Source organism: Eschrichtius robustus, chromosome 12 (genome assembly GCF_028021215.1).
Source record: "Eschrichtius robustus isolate mEscRob2 chromosome 12, mEscRob2.pri, whole genome shotgun sequence".
Classification (NCBI taxonomy): Eukaryota; Metazoa; Chordata; class Mammalia; order Artiodactyla; family Eschrichtiidae; genus Eschrichtius; species Eschrichtius robustus.
This window is the reverse complement of record NC_090835.1, coordinates 6374105-6399886: the sequence shown is the minus strand read 5'-3', so window position 1 is coordinate 6399886 and position 25782 is coordinate 6374105. Positions and strand designations below refer to the sequence as shown.

The window sequence follows — 25782 nt, the reverse complement described above, 5'->3', positions numbered from 1 at the left end:
AAGCTAGCTTACATCCTTTTTCCTCCCTCCTCTCTTTTTCCTTCCCCCCTTCTTCCTCTTTGTATATGTTGACAGAGCACCCATGGCTTGTCGGGGGCCCTTGTGCATTTCTCTGTCCCCAGGGTAACCCACATGGTAGGTGCTGGGAACTATCGCTTGTTGATTCAATCAGCCAACAAGTGTTTGATGCCTGTCACATGCTAGGACCTGTTTGATTGATTGAGGTGAAAGTTCTAAAGCATTTCCGGGCAGTCACACAACCAAGCTCTCTTCCCCCCCTCCGCCCTCCCTGTGGCTAAAGAAACAGCAGACGGAAAACCCTTCTCGGGGGAGAGAAGTGGAAAACGAGGCAGGGTGGATGGCAATTGCGTGTGATCTGTGTGCAGCTGTAGGTGCAAGACCCTCTCTGGGGATGAGGAGCAAATGGAGGGTGACTGCAGGTCGAGGGGGTGCAGGGAGATGAGCAGGGGGCACAGAAGCTAAGGAGTCGGGCTGCCCAGGCTCAAAGCTCGGGTCCTCCCCCAAGCGAAGGAAATGCCTTTTACAGAGCACGTACTGTATGCCTGACATTGGGCTCGGCCCTCTCTGTTCATTGTCTAATTTAACTTTACACAGACGGTCAGGTGGGGGTCAGCACGCCCACTTTATAAGTGAAGTCCCGGAGGCGTAGGTGATGGGCATGGGTCACGTGGCTAGCAGAGGCAGGATTCGAACCCAGGTCTGCCAGGGTGGATCCCGATCCCCAACCACTGTTCTTCCCACTGGTGAATGCAGAGCCCTCAGTAAGGGAACCTTGAGCCGCCCACCGGCCCGAGTGCTCACCACAGGCCCGCCGGTGGTGGTGGGAGGGTGGGAGAGAGCAGAGCCCGGCGGACAGCGGTTTGCATCACAGCTCTGCCTCCAGCATGACCCTGGGAGTGGGCCTTTCTTTGCCTCTGAGCTGTTTCCTCGGCCTTCCCTGGGGGCAGTAAGAGCACCCATCTCGTCGGGTGGCTGTGAAGCTTAAGTGAGGTGATGCCTTTAAATTATCTGCTTATCACACAGTAAACACACAAATCGCTATTGTTTTTATTTTATGGCTTGTAATTTCTATAAACCCATTCTCCAGCTTAAAAGAGTTTTCAGTCTAGTGGGGCAGTAAGACTGGATTCACTCACTTGAAGATAATTAACAGCATTTTGTAGTATAGATGAACCGTCAAATGATGGCTTGGTCAGTGCTGGTACAGAGTTTGGATACAGAAGTTGCTGTGGCCCAGAGCGGTCTGGAAAGTCCTCCTGGGAGAGGTGGGATGTGAGCTTCACGCTGAAGGATGGCCACGTGGAGGAGGAGGGGTAAGGAAAGGGACCATCAAGCGTGGCTGTGGAGGTTGGAAGCGATAGGCTGGGCCAGACTCCAGGGTCGGACTAGACTAGGTCCCGTGGGCAGGTGGGCAATGGGGAACCACTGAGAGTTCTTGAGCAGGGGTGTATTTGAGGAGAGTGGAGGGGTCCCCGACAGGCCTCACATTGCACTCTGTGCTGGGCAGCAGCTGCCTTCCTTCCTGTTTGACAGCCCCCCGTGGGTAATAAACGAGACCCCTCCAGTGAGAACATTGGAGCAGATGGTAACTCACTCTGCAGAAGCCAGACACTGCTGTGGTCCTGAATCACAAGTATGTTGTGTCACAGTTATGACTGGCCCGGTGCTCTGACAGTTACCGTATTGACACCAGGAAACCGGTGCTGACTGTGTGCCAGCACTGGCACCACAGCCTTTACGAGCCCCGTTTATAGACCCAGCACCCCTGTTGATGATGAGGATTGTAAAACTGCCTTTACCACCTGGAAATGCAAGTCATAAATAATCTAGCAGCACAGGTAAGTCTGAGAAAATCTATATAATACCCCAGCTGTATTTTAAAGGAAAAGCAGAAAGGAAGCAACTTATAATAAAACAACATGTGTTTCAACATGTAAAGACTCAGACACAAACATAGTCTAGTCGACGGGTACCAGCACCACCCTGGAGTGATTGCATTTGGCTGCGAGATGGGAGAGCCAAATGTTGTCCGTACTTTTCCTCTACGTTTTACATCTTGAAATAAGAGCTAGCACCTACATTATTATAGAATCTCCGTGAATGCCATGGCTACGAACATGGACTGATAGAAGGGAATGGCACTGGCTACTCAGGTTCCACTGGTGGCATCGCCGGTAGTGACGTGATTTTCTGAAATGATGGATACCATTTGGTAAAGCACTGAATAAAAGATAGTACCATCCACCTTCAATTTATATGGTAATTGCATTTCTGGAAAATTCAGTTTATATTAAAATGAGGTGAAATATACTTTGAGGTTATATGTAAAGCAGAATCAGATTCTAGGCTTAGGAATTATAAGCAACCCACACACATGAGTGTCTGGTGGCACGTTTAGAAATCATGAAAAACAGGGCAGTATTGTTGTGCGGGACTGTCCCCGTGCATGCAGGATTGCCAGCTTTCCTAGGCCTCAGTCATTAAATGCTGACCTTCCGTCTTTGTGGTCACCTAAAATAGCCCTGTGTGTCTCCAGGTTGCCCTTTAGATGACAGTACTCCTTTTGCAGCAACTGCCAACTTATGTTAAATGGTTTAACCTTTGCAACAACCCTTTGAAGTAGATGTTTTCATTCCCATTTTCTGGATGTGCACACTGAGGCTTGGAGAGGTGCCGTAACCTGCTCAAGGCCCCAGAGCTGGGACCAGAACCCTCTCTGTTTTTCTGCCTCACCAGAGCATTTAGTACTGCATTAGTGTTTTATGGAACCATGTGCCTTAAGGTTACTTCAACATGCATTTATTAAACACCTGCTGGATTACAGGCACCCTGGTAAGTCCTGGAGACACAGAGGCAAATATCTAAGATGTGGTCCCTGTGCAACGTGTGGGCTGGTACACAGAGAGGGTGGAGTGGGGGGTCACGGCTCAGGAAAGGAACAGAAAGAAGTTCAGGGTGGCCAGTGCACAGTCCTTGAGAGGGAACGGAGGGAGACGGGTTGGAGTGGCAGGCAAGGGTGGCTTAGGAAGGCACCTAGTGAGATGAAAGTGGTGGGGAGCCACAAAGGGCTTAAAGCAGAGGGGTGTCGTGACCGGGCTTTCTTTAGAGAAAGGCCACTGTGCTTGTGGCATGGGGAACGGGTACATGGGACCCGAGGCTGCATTCCACATAGTAGTCGTTCGGTAGGAGGTGGTGGCGGCTTTCGGAGAGAAGAGGACGGTTTGAGAGATACGCAAGGGTGAGAATCCACCATCGGTGACTGAACGCAGAGGGTGTCGGGGGCAGAGAAGTCCAAGCAGCTTCCTGGCTTGAGTGCCCGTGCTTGGTGGAGCTGTTGGGTGAGACGGGGTGGTGTCAGGGGAGGGAGAGGTTGGGCCGGAACTGAGGGAGATATGCCTCTCTTTGGGGACCCGTTACGTGTGCAGTGCCTCTGAGACTGCAAGTGGAGGTGTCCGGGTGGTGGATGGGAAGCCTGGAGCTCGGACAGAGGGATGTGGAGTAGAGTCATCAGTTTGTGTGTTAGGGTTTCTTTACCTGGGGCCCAGGGATGCTTCAGGGGGGCCCCTGAAACCCCTTGGAAGTGTATAAAAATGATGGCATCAGGGGACTTCCCTGGCAGTCCAGTGGTTAAGACTTCGCCTCTCAATGCAGGGGGTGCGGGTTCGATCCCTGGTCAGGGAGCTAAGATCCCACGTTGCCTCGCGGCCAGAAAACCAAAACATAAAAAAACAGAAGCAATATTGTAACAAATTCAATAAAGACTTTAAAATTGGTCCACATCAAAAAAAAAAAAAAAAAGAAATCTTAAAAAAAAAATGATGGGATCATGTGAATAAGTACATTTTTCTAGGGTGTGAGTCCATAGCTATCATCTGATTTTCAAAAGGACCTGTGTCCCCCAAAAGATGAGAAACCTCTGACATGCCATATTTTACCTGTTCTAAGTTACACTGTTATTTTATATACCAGAAGGTACATAATACGTCCAATTAAGAAGGATGTACATCAGAAGCAGAAATACTACTAGTTAATCTGCTCTACATTACCTTAACAGTGGTTATTCCTTTGTGACACGTGAAATAACCACACCGGACTCTTGTTGCTTTGAAGATTATTTATCTCTCCCAAAGGAATCGGCAGGTTCTCCTGTCTGCAGGTGTATTGTTTGAGGTACGACAGCGATCAGTTTGCACGTACTGCGGTAACAGCATAATCCAGCTTCGTCTACTGGTGTGTATCTTCTCAGATCCATAAAGTACTTGGTCGTTTCTTTGCAAGAAAATACAGGATCGTGATCATTTCTCTAATGATTTATATTTGCTTTACAGTATCAACTTTAACCCTCTGTCTGTGAAACACAGTGTAATCTTTTAAAAAGACATTCTAAACATCAAACAGCAATTGATTTAAATTAAATTGATTTAAAAATATTTTAACCAACAGAGCCCGTAACTCAGCCAAAGTGATGATAAAAGGATCAGCTCTGAGCCAGGTCCCTTACACTCAGAGAGTGGTAACTACGTGCCAGCTGGGGGGGCATCCTGATTTCGGAGATAACAAGATAAATAGTGCTAAAAGCATGCATTTTAGAGTTGATGGAATTAAAGCTCTGGGAACGGGTGGGATACCCAGGGAGGGAATTCAAGAGAAGGACGGAGGGGTAAAGGCATGGGACTTGGGGAGATGAGCGGTGGAGGAAGCTGAGTTCTCTGGGAAGTAGAGAAAGGCTGGTGGTGGGGGGGGGGGGGGAGGCGGACCTGGAGGAGAGCAGGAGAGGGCGGGCCCCCTGCAGCTGGCCACGCCCGGGGAGGGCAGCATCGGGGCTGCAGGGCAACGGATCCCGACTGTGCGTCTCTCCCTTTCAAAGGCTTTATTCATTTGAGTTCAGAAGTTGAACTCAAAGAGGACACAGTGAGGTTGTCGTGTAGGTGACACTATTATCCAAGAAAGAGACACAGAAGGAGGAACAGATTGGGGGAGAAAGTAACCGTTTTTGTTTTGAGCATGCGGTTGTAGGTGGGAAATCCAGGTGGATGTACACAAAAGGGTGTTGAAAGTATGGGTCTTAAACTTAGGAGATACCACTGGGCTGGTGAGAGACATTGAAGATCATCGGCACCTCAGTGGCCCCAAGAACCGTAGGAGTAGGTAAGAAAAGCCACGGGAGTGTGTGGAGAAAGAACAGATGTGGGAGGAGGCCGGACTTCCGGGAAACAGCTTAGAAATCTGCAGACCCGGCAAGCAGCCACCATGACAGCCAGAGGGCAGGGCTCGCTCCTGATCTACCTTTGCTTCCTCTATGCCTACTGCAGTATCTGGCACATAACAGATGCTAATCAGAGTTGGCTGGCTGGTTGATTAATTGATGGAAAGAACGTGTGAAAAAATGAATTTGTAAAAGACTAAAAAAAAAAAAAACATGAGGAAAGGAAGCAGGAAAGCAGAAGCATCTAATGGGGGAAAGTTTTTAAGCTGGGAACCGGGAGAAAGACAAGGTGTCCCTTAATGAGGTACCCTGGTGTCCTTGGGGAGTGGCCCTTGAGTGGAGAGTTGGGAAACAAGACAGATGGCCATCCCCTGAGGCAAGAACAGGAGGCAAGCATGGATTCTTCTTTTAACCAATGAAGCTGTTTTGGAAGGAGCGTGTTGCAGCTAGCACAGGTGGTCTGGGAGGGACCCGTGTTGCTCAGGACTCCTGAGAAAGGGCCCAGGAGAGCCCCCCAGTCGTTGCCCTATGGGACGGATGGGAGGCAGTCTGTCTTAGGGAACAGGTGATGCTTACAGGATCCAGGCAGCACCTTGCCCTTTCTGGCTGCAGACACAGCCCCTGAGCATGGACGCTCTCCTCTCCCCTCCATCACTAAGAGTGTGTTGAAGACGGAAGTAAGAGGACATGGAGTGGTGTTTCTTGTTCGACAGCCTCCCTGCACCAGTAAACCCCTGCCCGGGATTTAAAGGTGTGCTTTCATGGTGCCCTTGGTTGCTATGGTGACGGCAGCCTTCTAGTCCAAGAGAGATGGATGGTGTTTAAATCACTATAAGCCAAGGTACCAGTGTGTTTTCCAGGCAGTAAATAATAACTCCTAATGCTGGTGGAAGCTTGGCTGGGCACTGCATGGAATATTTATGTTGCTTGGGCTATTCTGGGGATTCGTTTTCATTTTTGTGGTCTTTGTGGTGGAGCTGTGTAAAAATCAATAGCATTGACTCTCTCACTAATCTTAATTCACCATGAAATAGGCTTAAACACCAGACTCCCCCTTCCAGTGATTTTTTTTAGGTATCCTGTGGACCAGGACTTGAATTGGGCTCAGCAATCTTTGTGCATGTGGTTGTTCTTTAAGTCTCTTGTCCCCTCCGGACACAGCTTCCCTGCCACCATTGCAGATCTTTTCTCTTTCCTAGAGGTGAGGTTCCTAGGCTGAAGCGCCCTGTGTGCTGAGCCTTCTTGTTCTAAAGAATTTATTCACACAGCACATTCTAGATCAGGACTCCTTGGAGCAACAGGACAGCCTGTTCCCCTTCAAAGCCCAGCTCCAGGAGGACCTCTCTAGCGACACATTGCCACCTGAGCTGCGTCTGTGTCCCTGAGCTCCCACTGCTGCTGTCCCCCGAATGGTCCTTCGTCATGACTGTCACTCTCTGGGTCTGGCTCATTCATCAGCATGATCTCTAAGACCAGCACAGGACCTGGCACCCAGTGGGCTTAGTAAATGGCTGGTGAATTGAATTGGACAGAAAGTCCTTTACTTTCAGATGGAGAGGCTCGAGTGAGAGCAGAGACTGTTTGCACCAAAAGCCCATTGTAGACACATGGGTTTATGTCCTGTTTTGTCCCATTCATTCTCACTGGGTTATTGGGGTCAGAATGAGCTCATTCACCAAGTGTTTACAGCCTTCATAGGCCTCAGCGAGAAGCACGCAGAGCACGCAAAGATAAGGCCCTTACCCTCAGTAAGGGAGAGGCAGGTGCACGAGAGTGTAGAATGCAAAAGGGCTCAGGAGGAAGGAGAGCTGTTGAGTAAGGGCTGCTGTGCCTGGTGCTGTGTATACACTGGCTCGTGTAATTCACACCTGCCGTGAGAGGTGGGAACTGTTATTCACATTCCATGGACTTAAGAACCCACGGCTCAGGGACTTCCCTGTTGGTGCAGTGGTTAAGAATCCGCCTGCCAATGCAGGGGACACGGGTTCGAGCCATGGCCTGGGAAGATCCCACATGCCACGGAGCAACTAAGCCCGTGCGCCAGAACTACTGAGCCTGCACTCTAGAGCCCGCGAGCCACAACTACTGAAGCCTGAGCACCTAGAGCCTGTGCTCCGCAACAAGAGAAGCCACTGCAATGAGAAGCCCACGCACCGCAACGAAGAGTAGCCCATGCTCGTCGCAACTAGAGAAAGCCCGCGTGTAGCAACGAAGACCCAATGCAGCCAAAAATAAATAAATTAATTGAAAAACAAAACAAAACCCACAGCTCAGAGGGATTGAGTCAATCTGCTGCATTATTGTCCCCACTTTACAGAAAAGAATATCAAGACCTAGGAAGACAAGTTGCCAAAAATCAGCCACATACATAGAAAGCACCAGAGGCTGGGTTTTGAACTTGGATTTTCTGGAGTCAAGGCCTATCCCGTATCTGTGTGCTGTATTGCCCAGTGTGCTGTAGGCTATGGAAGGAGCATTCTGTCCTTCCTGGATGGCCTCATGCTGAGACCTGGAAGACATAGTAACTGAACTGGTCTTGAAGATTGGCAAGATTGTGGTAAGTAGAGAAGGAGGAAAGGAGCTTCTGGGTGAACGGGATGACAGAAGCAAAGGCTTGCACGTGGGAAAGTGCAGGGTTTGTTCAGGGAACACAGGGAGCTGTGGTGTGAGATGAAGCTGCACTTGAATTCCCTGTGGGGCTGGGTAGTAGTTGAGTGTCGGCTTTGGAGTTGGATGGATCTGAGCTTGAATCCTACCTTTTTCTAGCTGGGCAACCGTGGGCCAAATACTCTTAATTCTGGGTGCCTCCATTTCCACCTCTGTGCAATGGGAATGATAATACTAGTTTCTATCTTTTAGAATTGGATAGCATGAGAGTAAAGCATGTAGAGCCAACAATAAATATTAATCCCATCATTATATCATTACTGAGTATCTCCTGATCTTCCATTTCTCCCAAACTGAGCACTTTCCCTCTTGAGCCCTCTGCTTTCAACCAGGAGGTCCCTGACTACTAAATAATAAAGCCATGGGATCTCAAGTTTGGAATAGGCCATGGGTGTGGATGATCTTTTTGGTGCCAACCATCAGCAAGAAGAAAGAGTAACACCATTCCCTGGCCTCCTAAGATGTTGGGTTTCTTGCCCACAATGCCCCAACCCTGATGATGAGATTAGATGCTGAGTGACTCCTTCCCTCCTGACCTACCAGGGCTGGGAGTGGCATTTGGGGGTCAATGTCTGAGAAGTCTCTGCAAGTTCCTCTCCATGAGCTGCACCTGAGCCCCCAGCAACCACGTACCCCTCAGTGGGGAGCCCCTGAGCCCTTTCCTCGCTGGGTTCCTGGAGCCCCACAGAGGCTGGTGATGCTCATTGACCTCAGCTTCCCCAAAAGTCTGGCTTCCCCCTTTGCAAGGCAGGCTTCATCCCTGACATAAACATGTCTGTGATGACACATCTGGGACCCATCCTTCCCTTCAGCTCGGCTTTTGAATCCCTTCTATTCTTTTAAATTGGAATTCTGTCTTAACTGGTCCAGCGTGATAGAATGTCTTCCATTCCATCTAAGCACCCTCTGCACCCTGGCCCCTCAGCTGCTGCTGGAGCTAGGACTCCAGAGGATTCCGTCCATAACGGCCACTGTGGCTCACTCCCACTGCCTTCCATCCTTTATCCCGGAGTCTGGCTGCTACACAACTCCTCGGGATGGCTGTGTACACTTCTCTCTGTCCTGATGATTTTTTTTTTAAATCTCTGAGTCCTGTTCACCCAGTTCACCCAGATTTTCCAGCCAATGAATAACCACCTCTTAACACCAGCCTTCCACTGCCACCACATTGCCAGTCACTCCCTTTGTCAGTAAGGGGATCCCATAGGGATTTTCGGGAGACACCACTCTGTCCCTCCCCATATAGCTAAAGACAGCCTCTCTGTTTGCATTTTTGAGCCCCCAGATATGTTGTTCTTTGCCAGCCAAGGCCACTGGGCTGGAGGGCATTGCGTCTTGCCCCAGTGATACCAGCAAAGGCAGTCAGAATCCTTTCAGTTATTGAGCGGTCGGTGTCTGTGTCATGTGCTTGGCGTGGTGATCTCTAATCTTCACATCGACCTTGGAAACAGGTGTTATCCTCATTTTACACTGAGGAAGATGGAGGCCCTGGAAGGCTACAGAGACCTTCTAACCCAGGCACGCACCTTTGTACTTGGTGATGGGGTCCACACTGTCAGGTCAGTCTAAACTGTGACAGAGAAGGTTGGAACTGTGGATTACCAAGAAATGGTGATCTCTGGCAGGTCTGTTCTAACTTCTCTTTTAATATGATGGACTGGACCTTTCTGCAGGCTTCCTGACTCTATTTATTCCTATTCCTGGTTGACCCCAGGTGTAGGATGGTTGCTCTCAAGAGTCCACGTTCAGATCCTCAGGTTGTCCTCAGCATCTTCGCTTCATTCTGAGTAGAAAGGAATAGTGTGGATCATCTGGGCGGGTGCATTCACTTAAGGAAAGATGGCATAGACTAAGATTGGGAGCAGGCCCTACCCACAGTCACAGAGGTAGTCAGGGGTTAGATTCAAGGGCTAGATATTTAGGTTACATGTTTGAAATCCTTGTAATGAAGACCTCAAAGAGCAATAGCAGGAAGAAAATGGTTCACTTCTCTCTCCTGTAACAGTCCAGGCATAAGCTGCCTGCTTGTGGGGACCCAGGCTCCTTCTGTTTTGTCCCTCTGCCTTCCCGTGGGTGTTGTCCCTATTTCCATGGTCTAAGATGACTCACTACCTGGTCTTCATTCCAGCCCCTGGGAAGGGCAAGAAGGAAAGGAAAGGATACAGCCCTTCCCTTTAAGGATACAACCTGGAAGTCGTATGTGGCACCTTTGTTTGTATCTGATTGGCCAGAACGTAGTCACATGGTCACACCTAGCTGCAAGAGAGGCTGGGAAATGTCTGTATTCTAGGCAGCCATGGATCCGGTCGAAACTTAGGGGTTTTGTTACTGCTGAAGAAGGGAGAGTGGATCTTTGGTGGGGGACAGCTCAGTGTCTCTACCGTTGTGGTGGTGGTGGGATGGGGACTTAGAACCCAGGTATCCCTCCCTACCTTGTTGCCTCTCAGTTCTAATCCTGTCCCTTGTCACTTTCCCTCACTTACTCCTCAGCCCAGCTCAGGGCTGATGCCATGTTACCTGGATCCCAAGGCAAGCCAATGTTTTGGCATATTCTTTTAGGCTCCACACATGTGCTAATGACAAACCACTGTCATCGTACAAAAATTAAAACTTTAGCTCCTCATGGAAATATTGCTGCATTGCTAAAGTACTGTTACCTCCTTGAATAGTGAATACCTTCACTATTTTCTTTTGAAAACATGATTCCCTCCACCTATTTAGAATTTGGTTTCTTGAAACAGACAATGTTTTTTCTTCGTTTACTGTTTCTGCTACAGTGGTCTAAGAACACCTCTAAAAATGATGAAGAGGCCAGATGTGTCCATGGTGACCTCCTTTTTCAGATTCTCATTCTCCTGGCAACTCGTTCCTAGAGATCAATAACATCTTCATGGAAGTTATGCCAGACTATTTGGTGCCTGCTGTAGCGTTCTTTCCTAGGAGTTCAGGTAGTGCTCTCTCAAAATCCAAAGCTGGGAAAAATCTGTTGGTGTTCAAAACAATGATTCTCTAAGGATTGGATGTTCAGTACCCTGCTTTCCAACCATATGGGATGGGCAGATGTACCCCAGACACAGAGGCAAACATGGCTGGGGTAGCAGGCAATGATGAGTTGCTGCCAAAAGTCAGGCAAGCTGGGCCCCTGAAGTTAAGGACAGACAGAGGAGCAAACAGGAGTTGAAAACAGGAAGATATTGTGTCGCCAGGTTTGCAGCAGAGAGCCCAGCACATGTGGTGGAGAGGGCAAACCCCTGATCACTGACAGCTCTGTGACCTGGAACAAGCCACTTCTCTCTCAAGCCTCAGTTTCTTCTTTGTCTGCAGAGTGGGGATAGAACTTATTCAAGTGGTATTCAGATCAGTTAGAGATACTCTGTGACACATCTCAGGCACCCAGTAGGTGCTCAGTTAACCTCAGTGTCTTCCAAGCTCCAGGTAGCTGGCTCGCGGAAGGTTCAGCCGAGGTCAGGATCAGGACCTGGGAGAGCTCCAGGGAGTCCTGGACCTTTGAAAAGGGTTGTGCTCTAGACAGGGGTCCCCAAACCCGGGGCCACGGACCACAACCGGTCCGCGGCCTGTTAGGAACCGGTCTGCACAGCAGGAGGTGAGCAGTGGGCGAGCGAGTGAGCTAAGCTTCATCTGCCGCTCCTCATCACTTGCATTTACCACCTGAACCATCTCCACGCACCACCCCCGCCCCCCCAACCCACCCCCCCCACAACCCCCCCCTCGGCCATCTGTGAAAAAATTGTCTTCCGTGAAACCGGTCCCTGGTGCCAAAAAGGTTGGGGACCGTTGCTCTAGGAAACACTGCAGTTGCTGGGATGGACCTCAGCTTCATCCATCCTGTCTTTCTCACAAATAGGGGAAGTGTTCTTTCTCCTGGCGGTCCACAGGGTGATTTTAGTGATATATGAACCCAGATTAAAGAACATCCTGTCACATAATGAGACAGTATTCCCTTTTCATGTGTCTTAAGGCAAAAGGTGCAGTAAGCTGGCTTATTTTTTAGCACCTCTCTGACACTTGCTACTCTTGCTTTTGAACTAAGAGAGAACACAGCTCAGACTCAGAACCTTTGGCTAGAATTTAATCACATTTTATCTTCATTGCATTTATTTTTGCATTTATCTTCTATTTGTGGTAAGAGATAATGGTTTTCAGTTTATCGTGGCAATTTACAGTTTTCTTATTACATAATAGTTATTTAATGTAAAAGAGTATATTGATTTATAGACAATATTAAGTAAATAATGCAAAGATGATACATGTATGTGGCAAAAAAAATTGGGAAGATGGTAAGAGTGATTACAGTATGGATTAGTTTACCCCGCCTCATTGTCGATGGTAAAATGCCAGCCAGGGAGAGTATGGAACTTGCCCAAACTGCTCAGCAAACTGTACCTTCTGACCCTGTGGTCTTGGGTCCTTGCCCCAACACCACCCTGCTAGCTCAATGCCTTTTTTTTTTGTTTTTTTGTTTTTTTTTTTATTTACTTATTTTTGGCTGTGTTGGGTCTTCGTTTCTGTGCGAGGGCTTTCTCTAGTTGTGGCAAGCAGGGGCCACTCTTCATCGCGGTGCGCGGGCCTCTCACTATGGCGGCCTCTCTTGTTGCGGAGCACAGGCTCCAGACGCGCAGGCTCAGTAGTTGTGGCACACGGGCTTAGTTGCTCCGCAGCATGTGGGATCCTCCCAGACCAGGGCTCAAACCCGTGTCCCCTGCATTGGCAGGCAGATTCTCAACCACTGCGCCACCAGGGAAGCCCCGCTCAATGCCTTTTGAACAATGCTCAGCTTTCCAATTGACTCCATTATCCTAGAAAACTTAGGGAGGGGCAGCCCTTCTGCAACTTTCGTGGCATTCTCAGTGATCGGACCGTCCCCTCCCCCCCCGTGAAATAAATAGCTTTGTCCTGGAAGTAGGGAGAAAACACCCCACAATTCCAGTATTGGAATGCAAATGAGCAATTAGAGTCAATTAAAACAGGATACAGTATAATTACCACCAATTGTGCTAACCTTTATATTCAGTAGGACTTGACCTGCTAAAAGGAAATTAAACAATAGTAAAAAAACAAAAAACAACACAACCTCTTTCTGAACCAAAGGGTGTGCTTTGGTCAGGAGTCTCCTTTCAGAGGCCTGAGAGGTCTGAGAGCTGAGACCCTCCTTCCCCCACACCCACCTCTCTGGGTCCAAACCACCACTGGCAGTGGCCAGGAACAGCCAGGCTTGATGGTACCTTGTCAGTGACCTTATTATGCCCGTAACCAGACCCTGCATAATTTAACATAATGCCTGAGCCCTGCTTGGCTCTCTTCCAGACAGATCCTAGGGCCTCAGACATCTTGAAACTGAACTTTGCACCTGAACTTCCTTGCCCTCCATCATTGGACTGGTCTTGTCTTTTAAAGCCACATCTCCTGTGGTTTCCTTATTTATGAACACTCCCTAAAATCTGATGCAATTTTCTGAACCCCATTTTATGTGGTTCTAGCATTTCAAATGGACAAAGCACAAGAGCTATTCTGAAGACCTGCATTCTAACCTCGGGGTCCAGATGTCAGACTACTGATTTGTTTCTCAAACAAATATTTATTGAGCACATTATGTGTACCTTATGCCAGTCTGGGCACTGTGGATACAGCAGGGAATGTAAAAGGCCCAACTCCCTTTTTCTGTGGAACTTACATTTTAGAAATCTTAAACTTGCAAGACAATAAAAGAGCTGACAGAGAACAGCTACAGTGCTGGGCAGATGCTGGCATGACTGGGGGATGGATGTGGGGTGAGGGTCAGGGAGGACGTGGCAGACAGGAGTGGTTTATAGTGAAGAGGTCAGCTCCTGACATAAGACTGAGGTACTTCAAACCCACCACCGGGGGCCTCCCTGCCTGACGTGGACAGTAGATTGGACGATATTGCAGCTGAAAGGCAGGACCCCTGACTTTGAGGAGTCCTCAGCCCTGTGGGGATTCAGGCGTACCCAGGACTAACGCCTTGGGTGGCCCAGGAGCTGGGGATGGACGTTCGGACAAAGGGAGGCATGAAAAGGCAGGGAGGCCTGAAGGAGGCCTGGCATGCGCCCCAGCGGCGAGGAACCTGGCACAGCCGAGAGCGGAGTGGTTGGGGGAGCGGTGGAGACTGATGGAGTTGCACAGCAAGTGGGGGCAGCGCCAGGGTTGGAGCACAGGGTCCCTGACGTGAAGCCCAGCCCTTCGCTCTGTATCCCACAACCCTGAGTGAGAGACTGGGAGGTGGGCTCAGAGGAGCAGGAAGACACAGGCCAGATTCTTATTTTTAAAACCTGGGCTCCGGAATGGGGCTGTCACATGACTGAGAAGAAAGGTGATGAAGGGCCCTGACGATGAGGATGAAGGCAGGGTGTAATGTCAGAATATAGTTGGAGATCAAGTTGGCAGGACTTGACACTACTGCTGGGATGTGAGGGCAGCCTCGGTGAGGCTGACTGCAGCCTGAGCACCCACAGGACAACCTGGAGGTGCCTAGATATCCCAGGGGACCAGATCTGTGCTCATTTCCACATCTTTGGCTGGTTCCATACCTTCCCCGCCTGACTCACCTCTCCTGTTCCTGCTTAGCCTTGGAGACCCAGCTCCAACCCCGCTGTCACGGCCAGGAGAAGGCCAGAGCCCTTCCTGGAGACCCTCCAACCTGTCTCTCTAGCCTCCTTTCCTGGTTTCACGCTGCTGTGGTGGGTTCATGACCCTAGGCACCTCATCCGTGTGCACACATCCAGCAGTTCTTTCCTTGAGCACAACACCTGGTCTCACCATTCTGAGGGCCGGGACTAAGGACCTGCAGCGGATGGTGAAGGCATGAGTGAAAAATGGACTAGAGCAAGGGGAGCAGATAGCGGGTTCTTCCCAGCTGATGATGGGGCTGCCTGGAGTCCCATGCGGAGGGTTCTGGGGCCACGTCCAGGCTTAGCTGCAGGGTATCATGATCAATTCGTGATGTCTGGCATGGGCACAGGAGGGATGTGGCAGCAGGTGTACCATTTACGTGCACGTTCTCGATAACAAGATCTGTATTGTTTGGACAGTCTACAGCTGCTCTCGGGAAAAATCAAAGGTGATATGCACGTGTCTGGGATGGCTGAGGGTAGAGACAGATTGCAAGGGGCTTTTAGGAGAGCTGGGCCAGCAATGCATCTCAATTTTCATACTGCTGTCCACTTGCGTGCATTACATAATGATCCTCCTGAACCACCTTTTGTACCCTGGCTCCAGGCTCTCAAACATCAGCTTACAAAGGGATTGTTCTAGCTAACGCCTGACAGCCAGTGGTTTCATTTTGGCAGCCTGACTCGTTGTCCGCACTGTGGCCTTTGGGCAATTTATCTGAATATTTTATTTCCCTTAGGGTTTTACAAAACGAGTGTAAAAAAGAGTGTGTGGGTGCCAGTGGAGAGAGTGGAGTTCTCCTAAATGTCAGACAGAAGCAGAGCATCCATTTAGAACTCTGAACATTGGAATTGCTTCAGAATAATCATCAGCCACTTAATAAATCCTGCCCATGTGCTGACTGAGGAGCAGTCTGCTTTATGTACTGCCAGGGGCACGGCAGGGTGCGTGTGGCCAGGTTATAAATGACCCCTAATGACACACCAGTGGCCCAGTCCACTCACCACAGACCAGACAGAGCACAGCCAGCACGTTTAGTCACATCAAGATGGTCCCACAGATGAAGGCCAAATGTCTGTGATTTTCGTTTGTTCTTATGTTTTACAGGATAACATCCTTTTCCCTAAATTTTGTGAGCATTGGGGGTTAAGCTCCAGAAATATCATTAATCAGGTCCTGGGCATTTTGGATAATTAATCTTCTGCCGTACAACAGAGACAAAAGTGGAAATTATACGATGAAAGCAATAGATTTTAGCCTTCCCAGCTTCATAGACATAAGCTGGTTGATTAGGGGGGTTCATTTTGAAGGAGGAGAATCAAGCATTTGTGTGAAATGCTGAAGATGTATGATAGATTGTGCCTACAAAGCTAAGGGAAGTGGAGATTTTATAGCACTCTTAATTAGCTCTCTGGGCAGGAACCATCAACATTTACTGCTTACTGGTCTCTAATTATTATTATTATTATTATTATTATTATTATTATTATTACTACTACTAGTATCCTCTACTGGTCTGTCGTTATATATTTGACTTGCTTTCAACTTCTTTGGATTACAGTATATGTGACAGCAAGAAATTGTATTGATTATATGCCTTGTCGATTGAGCCAGTGGTTGATCTGGGAACATGGACATCGAAATTTGTGGGGCAGAGTTGTGGGTGGCCTGAGGTGGGTGCCATCATGGTAGGTGAGGGACAGTGTCTGGATGAGATCATCCAGCCTTCCAGGTTGTGTTGGCAGGACCCATGGACACCACCCCCTGCTTGTTCTTATTTCCTGTTGTTCAGGACTGAGTTTAAATCCCTGCTTTGTCACTTACCAACCAAATGACTTAACTTCTCTGAGAGTCACATCTCTAAAAATGGGGAAAATAACACTGAATTTGCATTGCTGTCGTGGGAGTCACATATACAGCGTCATGGTTGATTGCATGACCTTGAAGTCAGACAGTCCTCCTTGTGAATCCCACATCTGCCATTCCTTTGCTGGGCCATCTTAGGTGAGTTAGCAGTGACCTCTCTGACATTCCTCATATCTAAAAAGACGATAATCATAACTATCTGAAGAATGAATGCCTGGTGTGTGGAAGTGATGAATAAAACATAGCAATTTCTATTGTCATGTGTAAAGTACGCAGCATATAGTAGGATTTTATTTGTTCCTTCTTCCTTCTGTCTCCATTTCCCATGTCCTGAACTCCTGTTCATCCTTTATGGGACAACACCTGGATCACCTCCTTGGAGAAGCCCTCTCTGACTACCCCTGAGATTAGCTACTCCCTTCTCTGTGCTCCACCATCCTTTGCATTCCCCCGATTACACAGTGCATTAGTTATCTACCTACATACACGCCTGTCTTTTCTGTCAGTGGGGAAGCCTCTTGAAACAGAAACTTTCATCCTGTGACTCCCATTCATTCAGGAGTCTAGCTCAGTGCTTGGTACATAGGAGTGCTTAGGGTGTGTGAGTGAATGAGTGAGTGAATAAATAAATGAGTGGAGTGAAGGCCTGAGCCACCAGTGAAAGAAACCCTGCATTGCAAAGGGGTGAGAGGCTCCGGAGTGATGGAGGGATTAAGATCTTAGGTCCTAGAGCACAGGTTCTTTACTTGAGGAATCTGAGCCTCTGGACCATCCAAAAGCTGGTGCACATATCTGTGAAAGTGCACATTTGGGGGAAAGGGGGAGAGGGTCCATAACTGTCGTCAGATCCTCAGAAGTGTCTGTGGCCCCCAAATATTAACAAGTTGCTGCTCTAAATAGATGGAGGAATGAAGTGATTGGAGGAGAGGATGTGACGAGGGAGAAAAAATAAGACCAGGAGCGGACACTGAGTCCTGAGGGCACCTCAGGTAGAACAGGAACTCCTGTGGTCTGTCAAGGTGTTGCTGTTTCCTTCTATGCAGCTCTTGTTCAAGGAAGCTTAGGGAAGATTTCGTTTCTTTCACTGCCTTGATTCTTGCACAGAATCCATGGGCTGCAAGGGTCTCTCAGGTTCATTGGGTCCAATCGCTTGCTTCCAAGCATACCAAGCCGAAATGATTCCAGGAAAACACTGGGTCTTTCCCACCCTAAACAGCTCCCCACCCTCCTCTCCCCCTCCCATTCCCTTTTCTGTTTTATCCTCTCCTCTCCGCTCCTCTCCTCTCCTCTCCTCTTCTCTCCTCTCCTCTCCTCTCCCCTCCCCTCCCCTCCCCTCTCCTCCCGTCCCCTCCCCTCCCCTTCCCTCCCCTCCTCTCCTCTCCTCTCCATCTGGCTATGAAAACTTGATTTTCATTAAGAGCAGTGATGTTCAAAAATGTGGGTCTTGACCCATTAGTGAATTGTGACATGAATTTAAAGGGTCATGACCAGTTTTTAAAAAATGACACAGTATGATAGAAAATATTAGAGTGCATCACACATGTGAGATGAGCATGAGTTTGTGAAACTTCCTGTTTCAGCTCTATGTGTGTATGAGTTGTGATATCGTATGTATTTCTTTCTTCCGTCTGGTCAAAAAGAGATTGGAAAGCGCTGATACAGCACCACTGTGGGCTCTCAGTAGATGCTCACTGCAAGACCCAGCCTTGAGGGGGTGGGTGCGAGAACAGGCTGTGTCAGGGCTCACTTTTTACCCCTGCGCTGGGTGGCCCTTTGCTGCCAGCCAGAAGCTAGGGGCCTGCCGCGTTGCCTGCCACCGTCACTCCTTCTTGATTCTCTCCTGTCCTCTCCTGGCAGGTGGTGTATGTCACCGCGACGTTTCCCTACGTCATGCTTCTGATCCTGCTAATCCGGGGGGTCACGCTGCCCGGGGCCTCCGAAGGCATCAAGTTCTACCTATACCCCGACCTCTCCCGGCTCTCTGACCCACAGGTAAGAGTCGCTGGCTCTGTGCACAGCCGCCCTCCACCTCCGGGAAGCCTTCTACACGGAGACTCAACGACCCATTGAGAGAAGTCTGTGGCCCCTTCTCAGAATAATACTTTTCAATGCATAAATTACATGCACAGGGAATCAAATACATTGAAATACAATCACCAAAACATGAAAAAAAGAAGACAGATTTATGACATGGTAATGTAGCAAGATCCAGCATGAGGTGAATAATTTCCATGATTTCAAAGCAGTGGTGAGCATACGTGATATTTGGAGAACTCTGCACCGTGATATGAAAATATCTGGGATTTCTACCCATTACAGTACTCTGGTCTGTTGCCTGCCTTTGTAATTGAAGGAAATGCTAAATTTCAGTTAGAGGTCATTTAAAATAAAAATACACAATTTTCTCCACCTAAGAACACAGATCTCTGCAGGCGTGCTTCTCTGAGAGAAACTGGGTCTTTGTTGCTGATTTTCTTTGCGGGGGTAGGTCACAGAAACAAAATAACTGGTGACCTGGCTAAGCTGTCAGTTGTCCTTGGAAAGGCTTCAGCCGTTCTGAATTCTGGGTAGAACTGTTTATGCCGAAGCCTCTCCAGGTGGGTAGGGGTGGTGTGCCTGGGGGGTGTGTTAGACAAGAGATGAACGCAGCGTCTTAGGGGCCCAGGTCTTCTCAACCTCCACTACTTGTTAGAAACTCCTGGGGAGCTTTTGAAAATCCTGATTCCCACCCAGAGCACAACCCAAACCATTTAAAACAAACTCTCTGGGGGTGGGTCTCAGGTCTCAGTATCTTTTAAAGGCCCCCTGGCAATTCCAATGTGTGAAATAACATACTCAACAGATATCTTAGTGGGTGAAGAGGCACTCGTTTTTCTATGAAAACAAACACAGATCGTGCAGTAGAGCGTGGAATCTGCCTTCAGCTGATCACGAGGCTTGCAAGAGATGTCAAGTCTTCCGTCTCTGGCTTGCGGCTGCCCCCTATTAGGAGAATGGGGGTGTGAGGAGTGCTGGTTCGCGCAGCTCAGGTGTAGCTCATTACGGTGGGTTAAAGTGGACGGTGGCTGGGCCCGTGTGCTCATTTCTGTCTCAGTTTGCCCCGCCGTGAGGGCCCCGAGGCTTAGGCCCCAACAGCAGCAGCCTGAGTTGCAAGCAGAATTCCTAGGAAGAAGGAAATTAGCTCCTGACGGTTGGCTTCACTGACTCCAACCTCTGATGCCAAAGGCTCAGTTGAAGAAGCAGTTTTGGAAAACAGATTTCCAAAATCACCGGTCTGTACATTTTTTTTTTTTTTCCTGGACCAGGGCTTGAACCCGTGTCCCCTGCATTGAAAGGTGGATTCTTTTTAAATTTTATTTATTTATGGCTGTGTTGGGTCTTCGTTTCTGTGCGAGGGCTTTCTCCAGTTGCGGCAAGCGGGGGCCCCTTTTCATCGCGGTGCGCGGGCCTCTCACTATCACGGCCTCTCTTGTTGCGGAGCACAGGCTCCAGACGCGCAGGCTCAGTAATTGTGGCTCACGGGCCTAGTTGCTCTGCGGCATGTGGGATCTTCCCAGACCAGGGCTCGAACCTGTGTCCCCTGCATTGGCAGGCAGATTCTCAACCACTGCGCCACCAGGGAAGCCCACCAGTCTGTACATTTTTGTTAGGTCCACAAATTCTGCCTTGATCCAGGATGGCCGTCCTGTTCTCTGCTCTGCCCACCGGCTTCCTTCTCCTGGTCCTCAGGGCTGGCCAGTCCAAGCATCTCCCAGAGTTTCCAAATCTGGCTGATCCTCAGAACACCTTGGCGCATGCTGAAATGCATTTTCTCAGGGGGCTGAGATGGCACCTGGGCATCTGTATTATTAAGAAGCTTCAGAGGCCATTCTGATGATCAGAAAAGTTTGCAAAAACCCAACTGATACCTACAACGTTGGAGCCCTACACATAGACACGTGTGCACACACAGACACACCCACCTCCACACGCAGAACAGAAGTGAGGCCAGGCGGTTCACCATTCAGACCACCTGCCCTAATCATCCCAGTTTCCTACCGGATCTTTCCTTTAGGCCTCTGGGTCCCAGGCCAGGACGTATCTGCAAGGCTGTTCTATGGAGCGGCTGCTTGGAGTGGTGGAAAGCACACAGGGCTGGGAGTCAGGACATGGATTCTTCCTCTGGTTCTGCCACTGGTCCTGAGTGACCTTCGACAAGTTCCTTCTCTCTTTCTCCTTCTTGGCCTCAGTTCCCCGCTGATGACATGAAAGGGTGAATTCAGTCAATGGTTTTCAAAGTAGATATGGAGAGCCCTGAGTTTTCCATGAGCATGAGTCGGCAAACTATGACCTGCACGCCAAACTCAGCCCTCTGCCCATTTTTTTTTTTTTAATTAATTTATTTATTTATGGCTGTGTTGGGTCTTCGTTTCCGTACGAGGGCTTTTTCTAGTTGCGGCAAGCGGGGGCCACTCTTCATCGTGGTGCGCGGGCCTCTCACTGTCGCGGCCTCTCTTGTTGCGGAGCACAGGCTCCAGACACGCAGGCTCAGCAATTCTGGCTCATGGGCCTAGTCGCTCTGCGGCATGTGGGATCTTCCCAGACCAGGGCTCGAACCCGTGTCCCCTGCATTGGCAGGCAGATTCTCAACCACTGCGCCACCAGGGAAGCCCTCTCTGCTCATTTTTATAAATAAGGTCTTATTGGAACATGGCCATGGTATTTTTTTTTTTTTAACATATTGTCTGTGGCTCTTCAAAGGCATAACTCAAAGGCAGAACTGGGTAGTTGAGGCAGAAACCATATGACCCCCTGTATCAAGGGTTCCAAGACCTCCCCCCATCACCACCCCACATTCGGTGATTTATTAGAAGGGCTTGCAAGACGTAGAAGAAGTTATTCTCTTGGATTTGGTTTATTTCCATCATCAGTGGGAAAAAAAGACACATCAGGCAGAGTCTGGAGGAATCCATACCAGGCGTAGAGCGGTCTCTCCCCTTCCTGCCGGGGGAGGCTGCACAGGGCGTCCTCCTTCTTCCGGTATCGAAATGCGGCAGCACGTGTGCAGCACTTCTGCCCAGAGGAGACTGCTCCGGACTTGGAGTCCGCGTTTTTAACGGGGGCATTTTGTTAAGTGCATGATCGATCACAGTCCTCTGGATTCCAGACCCCCAGCAGGAAAGCAGGCATTCACTGCAAATGGCATTGCTTGTATGGACAGTCCAGGCAGGCTGGTCCAGCAGAATCGAGTGCCCCAGGCATACGGACAACCGCATCACTTGGCATCACAGGGAATGTCGTAGCGGAGTTCCCAGACACCAGGGCAAACCATGCCTCCTGGAGAGCAGCATCAGGCCTGCTATGGGAACTCTTTCCTGCACACCTGCAAAACATTAAATATTTACTGTTTGGCCTTTTCTAGAGAAAGTCTGCTGACCGCTGAGTTGAAGAACCTTCAGACACCTGTGAGGGGAGGGTTGATGGGCTCCGACCCCGACCTGATCCCCCCACTCCATCCTTGTTGCCCTCTGCCTCTACTGCCACCAGCCTCATTCAGGCCACCACCATCTCTCATTTGACAACTACAGAAGCCTCCTAACTGGTCTTCCAGAAGTGGCTCTTAACCCCTCTAGGCTACTCCCTACCCAGCAGCAGAGTGATCTTTTTGAAATATAAATCTGATGGGCACCTCTTTGCTTAAATCCATTCTGAGGTTCCCTGTGGTCTTTGGAATAAGATCCAAGTGGAGAGGCCTCTAAGGTCCTCCATGAGCTGCCTCCTTGCTGCATCCCCCATCACTCTCCTCCTCTATCATTCCAGACCTTAGAATTCCAGATTTTGGGCTCCTTTCTGCCCCAGGACCTTCGCACATGCTGTTTCTCCACTGGGAACACTCTTTCTACCCGAGACCCTCCTTCCCCACCTTGCCTGAACAACATGCAGTCACCCTTTAGGATTCAGTTTAAACATTATTTGGTCAGGCAAGTCTGTCCCAACTGCCAACCATGCACCCCTGGACTGACTTTCCAAAGCACTTATCATGTTTGCAGTGAAATAATCACATATATATGTCATATATATGTATGACCTGTATGATTTATTTATTTTCCATTTATTTGCAACAGATATTTACTGAGTGCCTACTTTGTGTCAGAGATTATTATAGGTATTAGGCATATGGAATTAGACAGTGGACAAAACAGTGATCCCCGCCCCATGGAATTTATATTCTGGTTGGGGAAGAAGGCAGTAAACAAAATCAAGTAAAAGATGCCATCCATTAGATGGTGGCAAGAACCATGGAGACAAAGTATGGACATGGGGAAAGAGTGCTGGGGAAAAGGGCTGTGATTCCCAACAGCTGGCCAGGAAGGGCCTCTCTAAGAAGGCACCTTGGAAGCTGGGTCTGTATCTGCCTTGCCCACCACTGTGTCCCTAGGCCCTGGATAGCTCAGTGCCTGGTACATAATAGCTCAGTAAATGTTTGCTGAATGAATATAAGAGCCAGAGCTATTTTGGTTTTTAAAGAAAGATTTTGTTGCTTTAGCAAGAAGTCTAAAAACCTCCAGCTCACCAGATCTGTGAGCTGTAATGTTTTTTGTTTCTCTCTCAGTAATGGCCAGAAAATGGATACGTTTGTGTGTGTCTCCACCAAAAAGCAATAGTCATAGCTGATTGTCTGGGACAGAGATACGGATAGTGACCCCAGAGGGAAAGGAAAACAAAACTCCAGGTAGCTAGTGTTTTTTGGAAGCTGGGGTGTGTTGCAGGAAGGGCTCAGCATGGCTGGAAGGGGAGGTGGGAGCAGCCCTGAATCTGCTCTTGATCTGCTCTGGGGGCTGAAAGGCAGGCAGTGGAGTGTACAGTCATGATGAGCCTGCATAAGGGTTTTGATGGCTCCTCAAACTTTGGAGGCTGGTGCATCGCGCAAAGCTTGTCTCCTTGTGGGGAGGGAGGGCAGCATCTGAGCAGGTCAGTAGAATCGCAGTGCCCCAGCTGGAATGTCTACTCGACAGATAGAGAGATCCAGGTCAGAGAGGCTGAGCCACTTGCCTGTGGCCACACAGCAGCTTAGCAACCCAGTGAAGACTTAGAGCCCAGGGTTCCTGGGTTCTGGGAAGGACAACTCCTAAATGAAGGGAGGTGACGTCTTAAGAAGAAAACAGATCCACACCACCCAGTTACAACTGTTCCCATTTGTACATATTCCAGACCATGAAGAAGCAGAGGCCACTGGTTTTGATTCCTACTCTCCCGTTATTGGAGATGTGGCCTCAAGCGAGGTTCCTCACCTCTCTGGGGTGAGTCCCCTCTTCTCTAGAATGAGGATCCCAGGCTGTACTTGCCTGCCCCATCAGATGACCATGAAGGTCTAGGATGATGACCCAGCCGTGGAGGAATATTCTTTTCCTTTTATAGTTATGTACTTATTTTAATGTGCATTAGAAAAAAATCTGGGATATCAACCAAATCAGAATACACACACACACACACACAGAGTTGACCCTTGAACAACACGGGTTTGAACTGTGTGGGTCCACTTATACATGGATTTTTTTTTTTTTTTTTTCAGTAAATGCTACAGTACAATGTGTGGTTGGTTGAATCCCCGGATGCAGAGCCCCCAATACAGAGGGCCGACTACAGGACTTGAGCATCTGCAGATTTTGGTTTCTGTGTCAAGTCCTGGAGCCAGTCTTCTGAAGATACTAAAATCCACAAATCCTCAAGTCCCTTACTGTTGGCCCTCCATATCCACAGGTTCTGCATCTGCAGATTGAACCAACCACAAACCATGTAGTATTTTCCATCTGCAATTGGTTGAATCCGAGGATGTGGAACCTGTGAATACAGAGGCCCGACAGTGTACACACTCACATGTATATATGTGACACCCCTCCCCACAACCTAACACACATACTCTGAAGGGTAATTTGGCAAGAACTTTGAAAACCAGAAGTGAGCACAGGCTGCCACCCAGAACATCCCTTATGCATGTGCATAAGGAGACATGCACGTAGAGGTTTGCTTAAAAAAAAAGAAAAAAAAAGAAATAGTTTATCATAGGAAACATTGGAAATAAATATCCATCAAATAATGACTGGTAAAAATATATATATATGTGTGTGTGTGTGTATATATATATGCATGATAAAATAAACAAGGTTAATTTTTTTTATTTTGCAGATTATGTTTATTATCTTGTCATAACATTCTTTTTTTTAACATCTTTATTGGAGCATAATTGCTTTACAGTGTTGTGTTAGTAAGGCAGTATTAAATAAATATTAGAACAAACATGGACATGGCAAAAATAGTGCAAGTGAAAGATGGTTGGCTGAAGTCTGGGCCACAACCGGGGCTGGAGGGACATCTGGGTAGCATTAGGACTTTAGGTGACCACATGCTCCCGCTCAACACAAGAGGCCAGCTCTCACAGTTAGAGAAAGTTGGTCGGAGAGCTGCTGGCTGGAAATATTTTATCAGGAGGTCAGTAAAAGCCTCGGTCTTGTGTCTCTTGGTAGTGCTCGCCTTTTAGCAAGTCCTGATTTTTTTTTTTCTGAATAATCATCTTAAGTTAGTTTCCCATTTGTACTTCAAATTGCACCAAGAAGGAAAGTTCCTGGAAAGTGTCACTCGGTCTAGTTGTTTGGCTGCTCTCGGAGTGTGAACACACTTGTTTCATGGGGATGATCTAGAAGTTGCAGTGTTCAGGCTGTGAGGGACTCAAGGGTTGATTCTGGAGCCACCTGGGTGGAGAGCAGGGAAGGAGAGGTGATGGGGGCAGGTGAGCCACAGGGAGGTCATTGGTCCCCTGGGCTGCTCCATCCGGTCCCTGGGGAGTGGGGGGTGGTCAGTGACCTCAGGTGCACTGAGGGGACAGCAGGGGGTGAAGTGAGCACTTGGTTGGGGGTCCTTCCTGATCTGCAGACCCCACGAGGACAGGCATCCCGATAGTCCTGTGTACCACTCATCTGTCACCAGAGCCTGGCAAAGCTGCACCTTACGTTATTCCAGGTGCTCGTTGCATGAATCTATGTGCCGGACATCAGTGTGTAGAATGAGTAAGACCCCCCCTTCCCCGCAGCGGGCCCACAGTCTGGCGTAAGAGGGCAGAGTCACCCCTCCTCGCCTGAGTTCCTCTCCCTGTAAGAAGAGGGAAGAGGGACTGGGCGAGATCACAGCTTCCCGTCCTTCCTTCCAGTCAGTTGAGAAGAATGTGGCAGCTTGTTACTGATAACCATCCTTGCGCCAAAGCCAGCGAATGATGCAGCCTTTTATACATACATCCAAGGGGATAGGAAGCGGCTGCACTCTTGCCATGCCTTTCCCTCTCATGCCTTCCAGAGGCTTACTTGGTGGGGGCCTCAGGGGCGGGGGGTGCTGATGGCTGA

The 25782-nt window shown here is 48.9% G+C and overlaps 1 protein-coding gene across 1 annotated transcript in view; it reads left to right on the top strand.

The window, feature by feature from the left end:
• The window catches only part of SLC6A11 (solute carrier family 6 member 11), a 122055-nt gene that overhangs the window by 35518 nt on the left and 60755 nt on the right, over positions 1–25782 (top strand). Inside the window, exon 6 of the mRNA XM_068558422.1 lies at positions 18266–18400. Within this exon, the coding sequence (XP_068414523.1) occupies positions 18266–18400 (135 nt within the window). The remainder of the gene's footprint in view (positions 1–18265; positions 18401–25782) is intronic.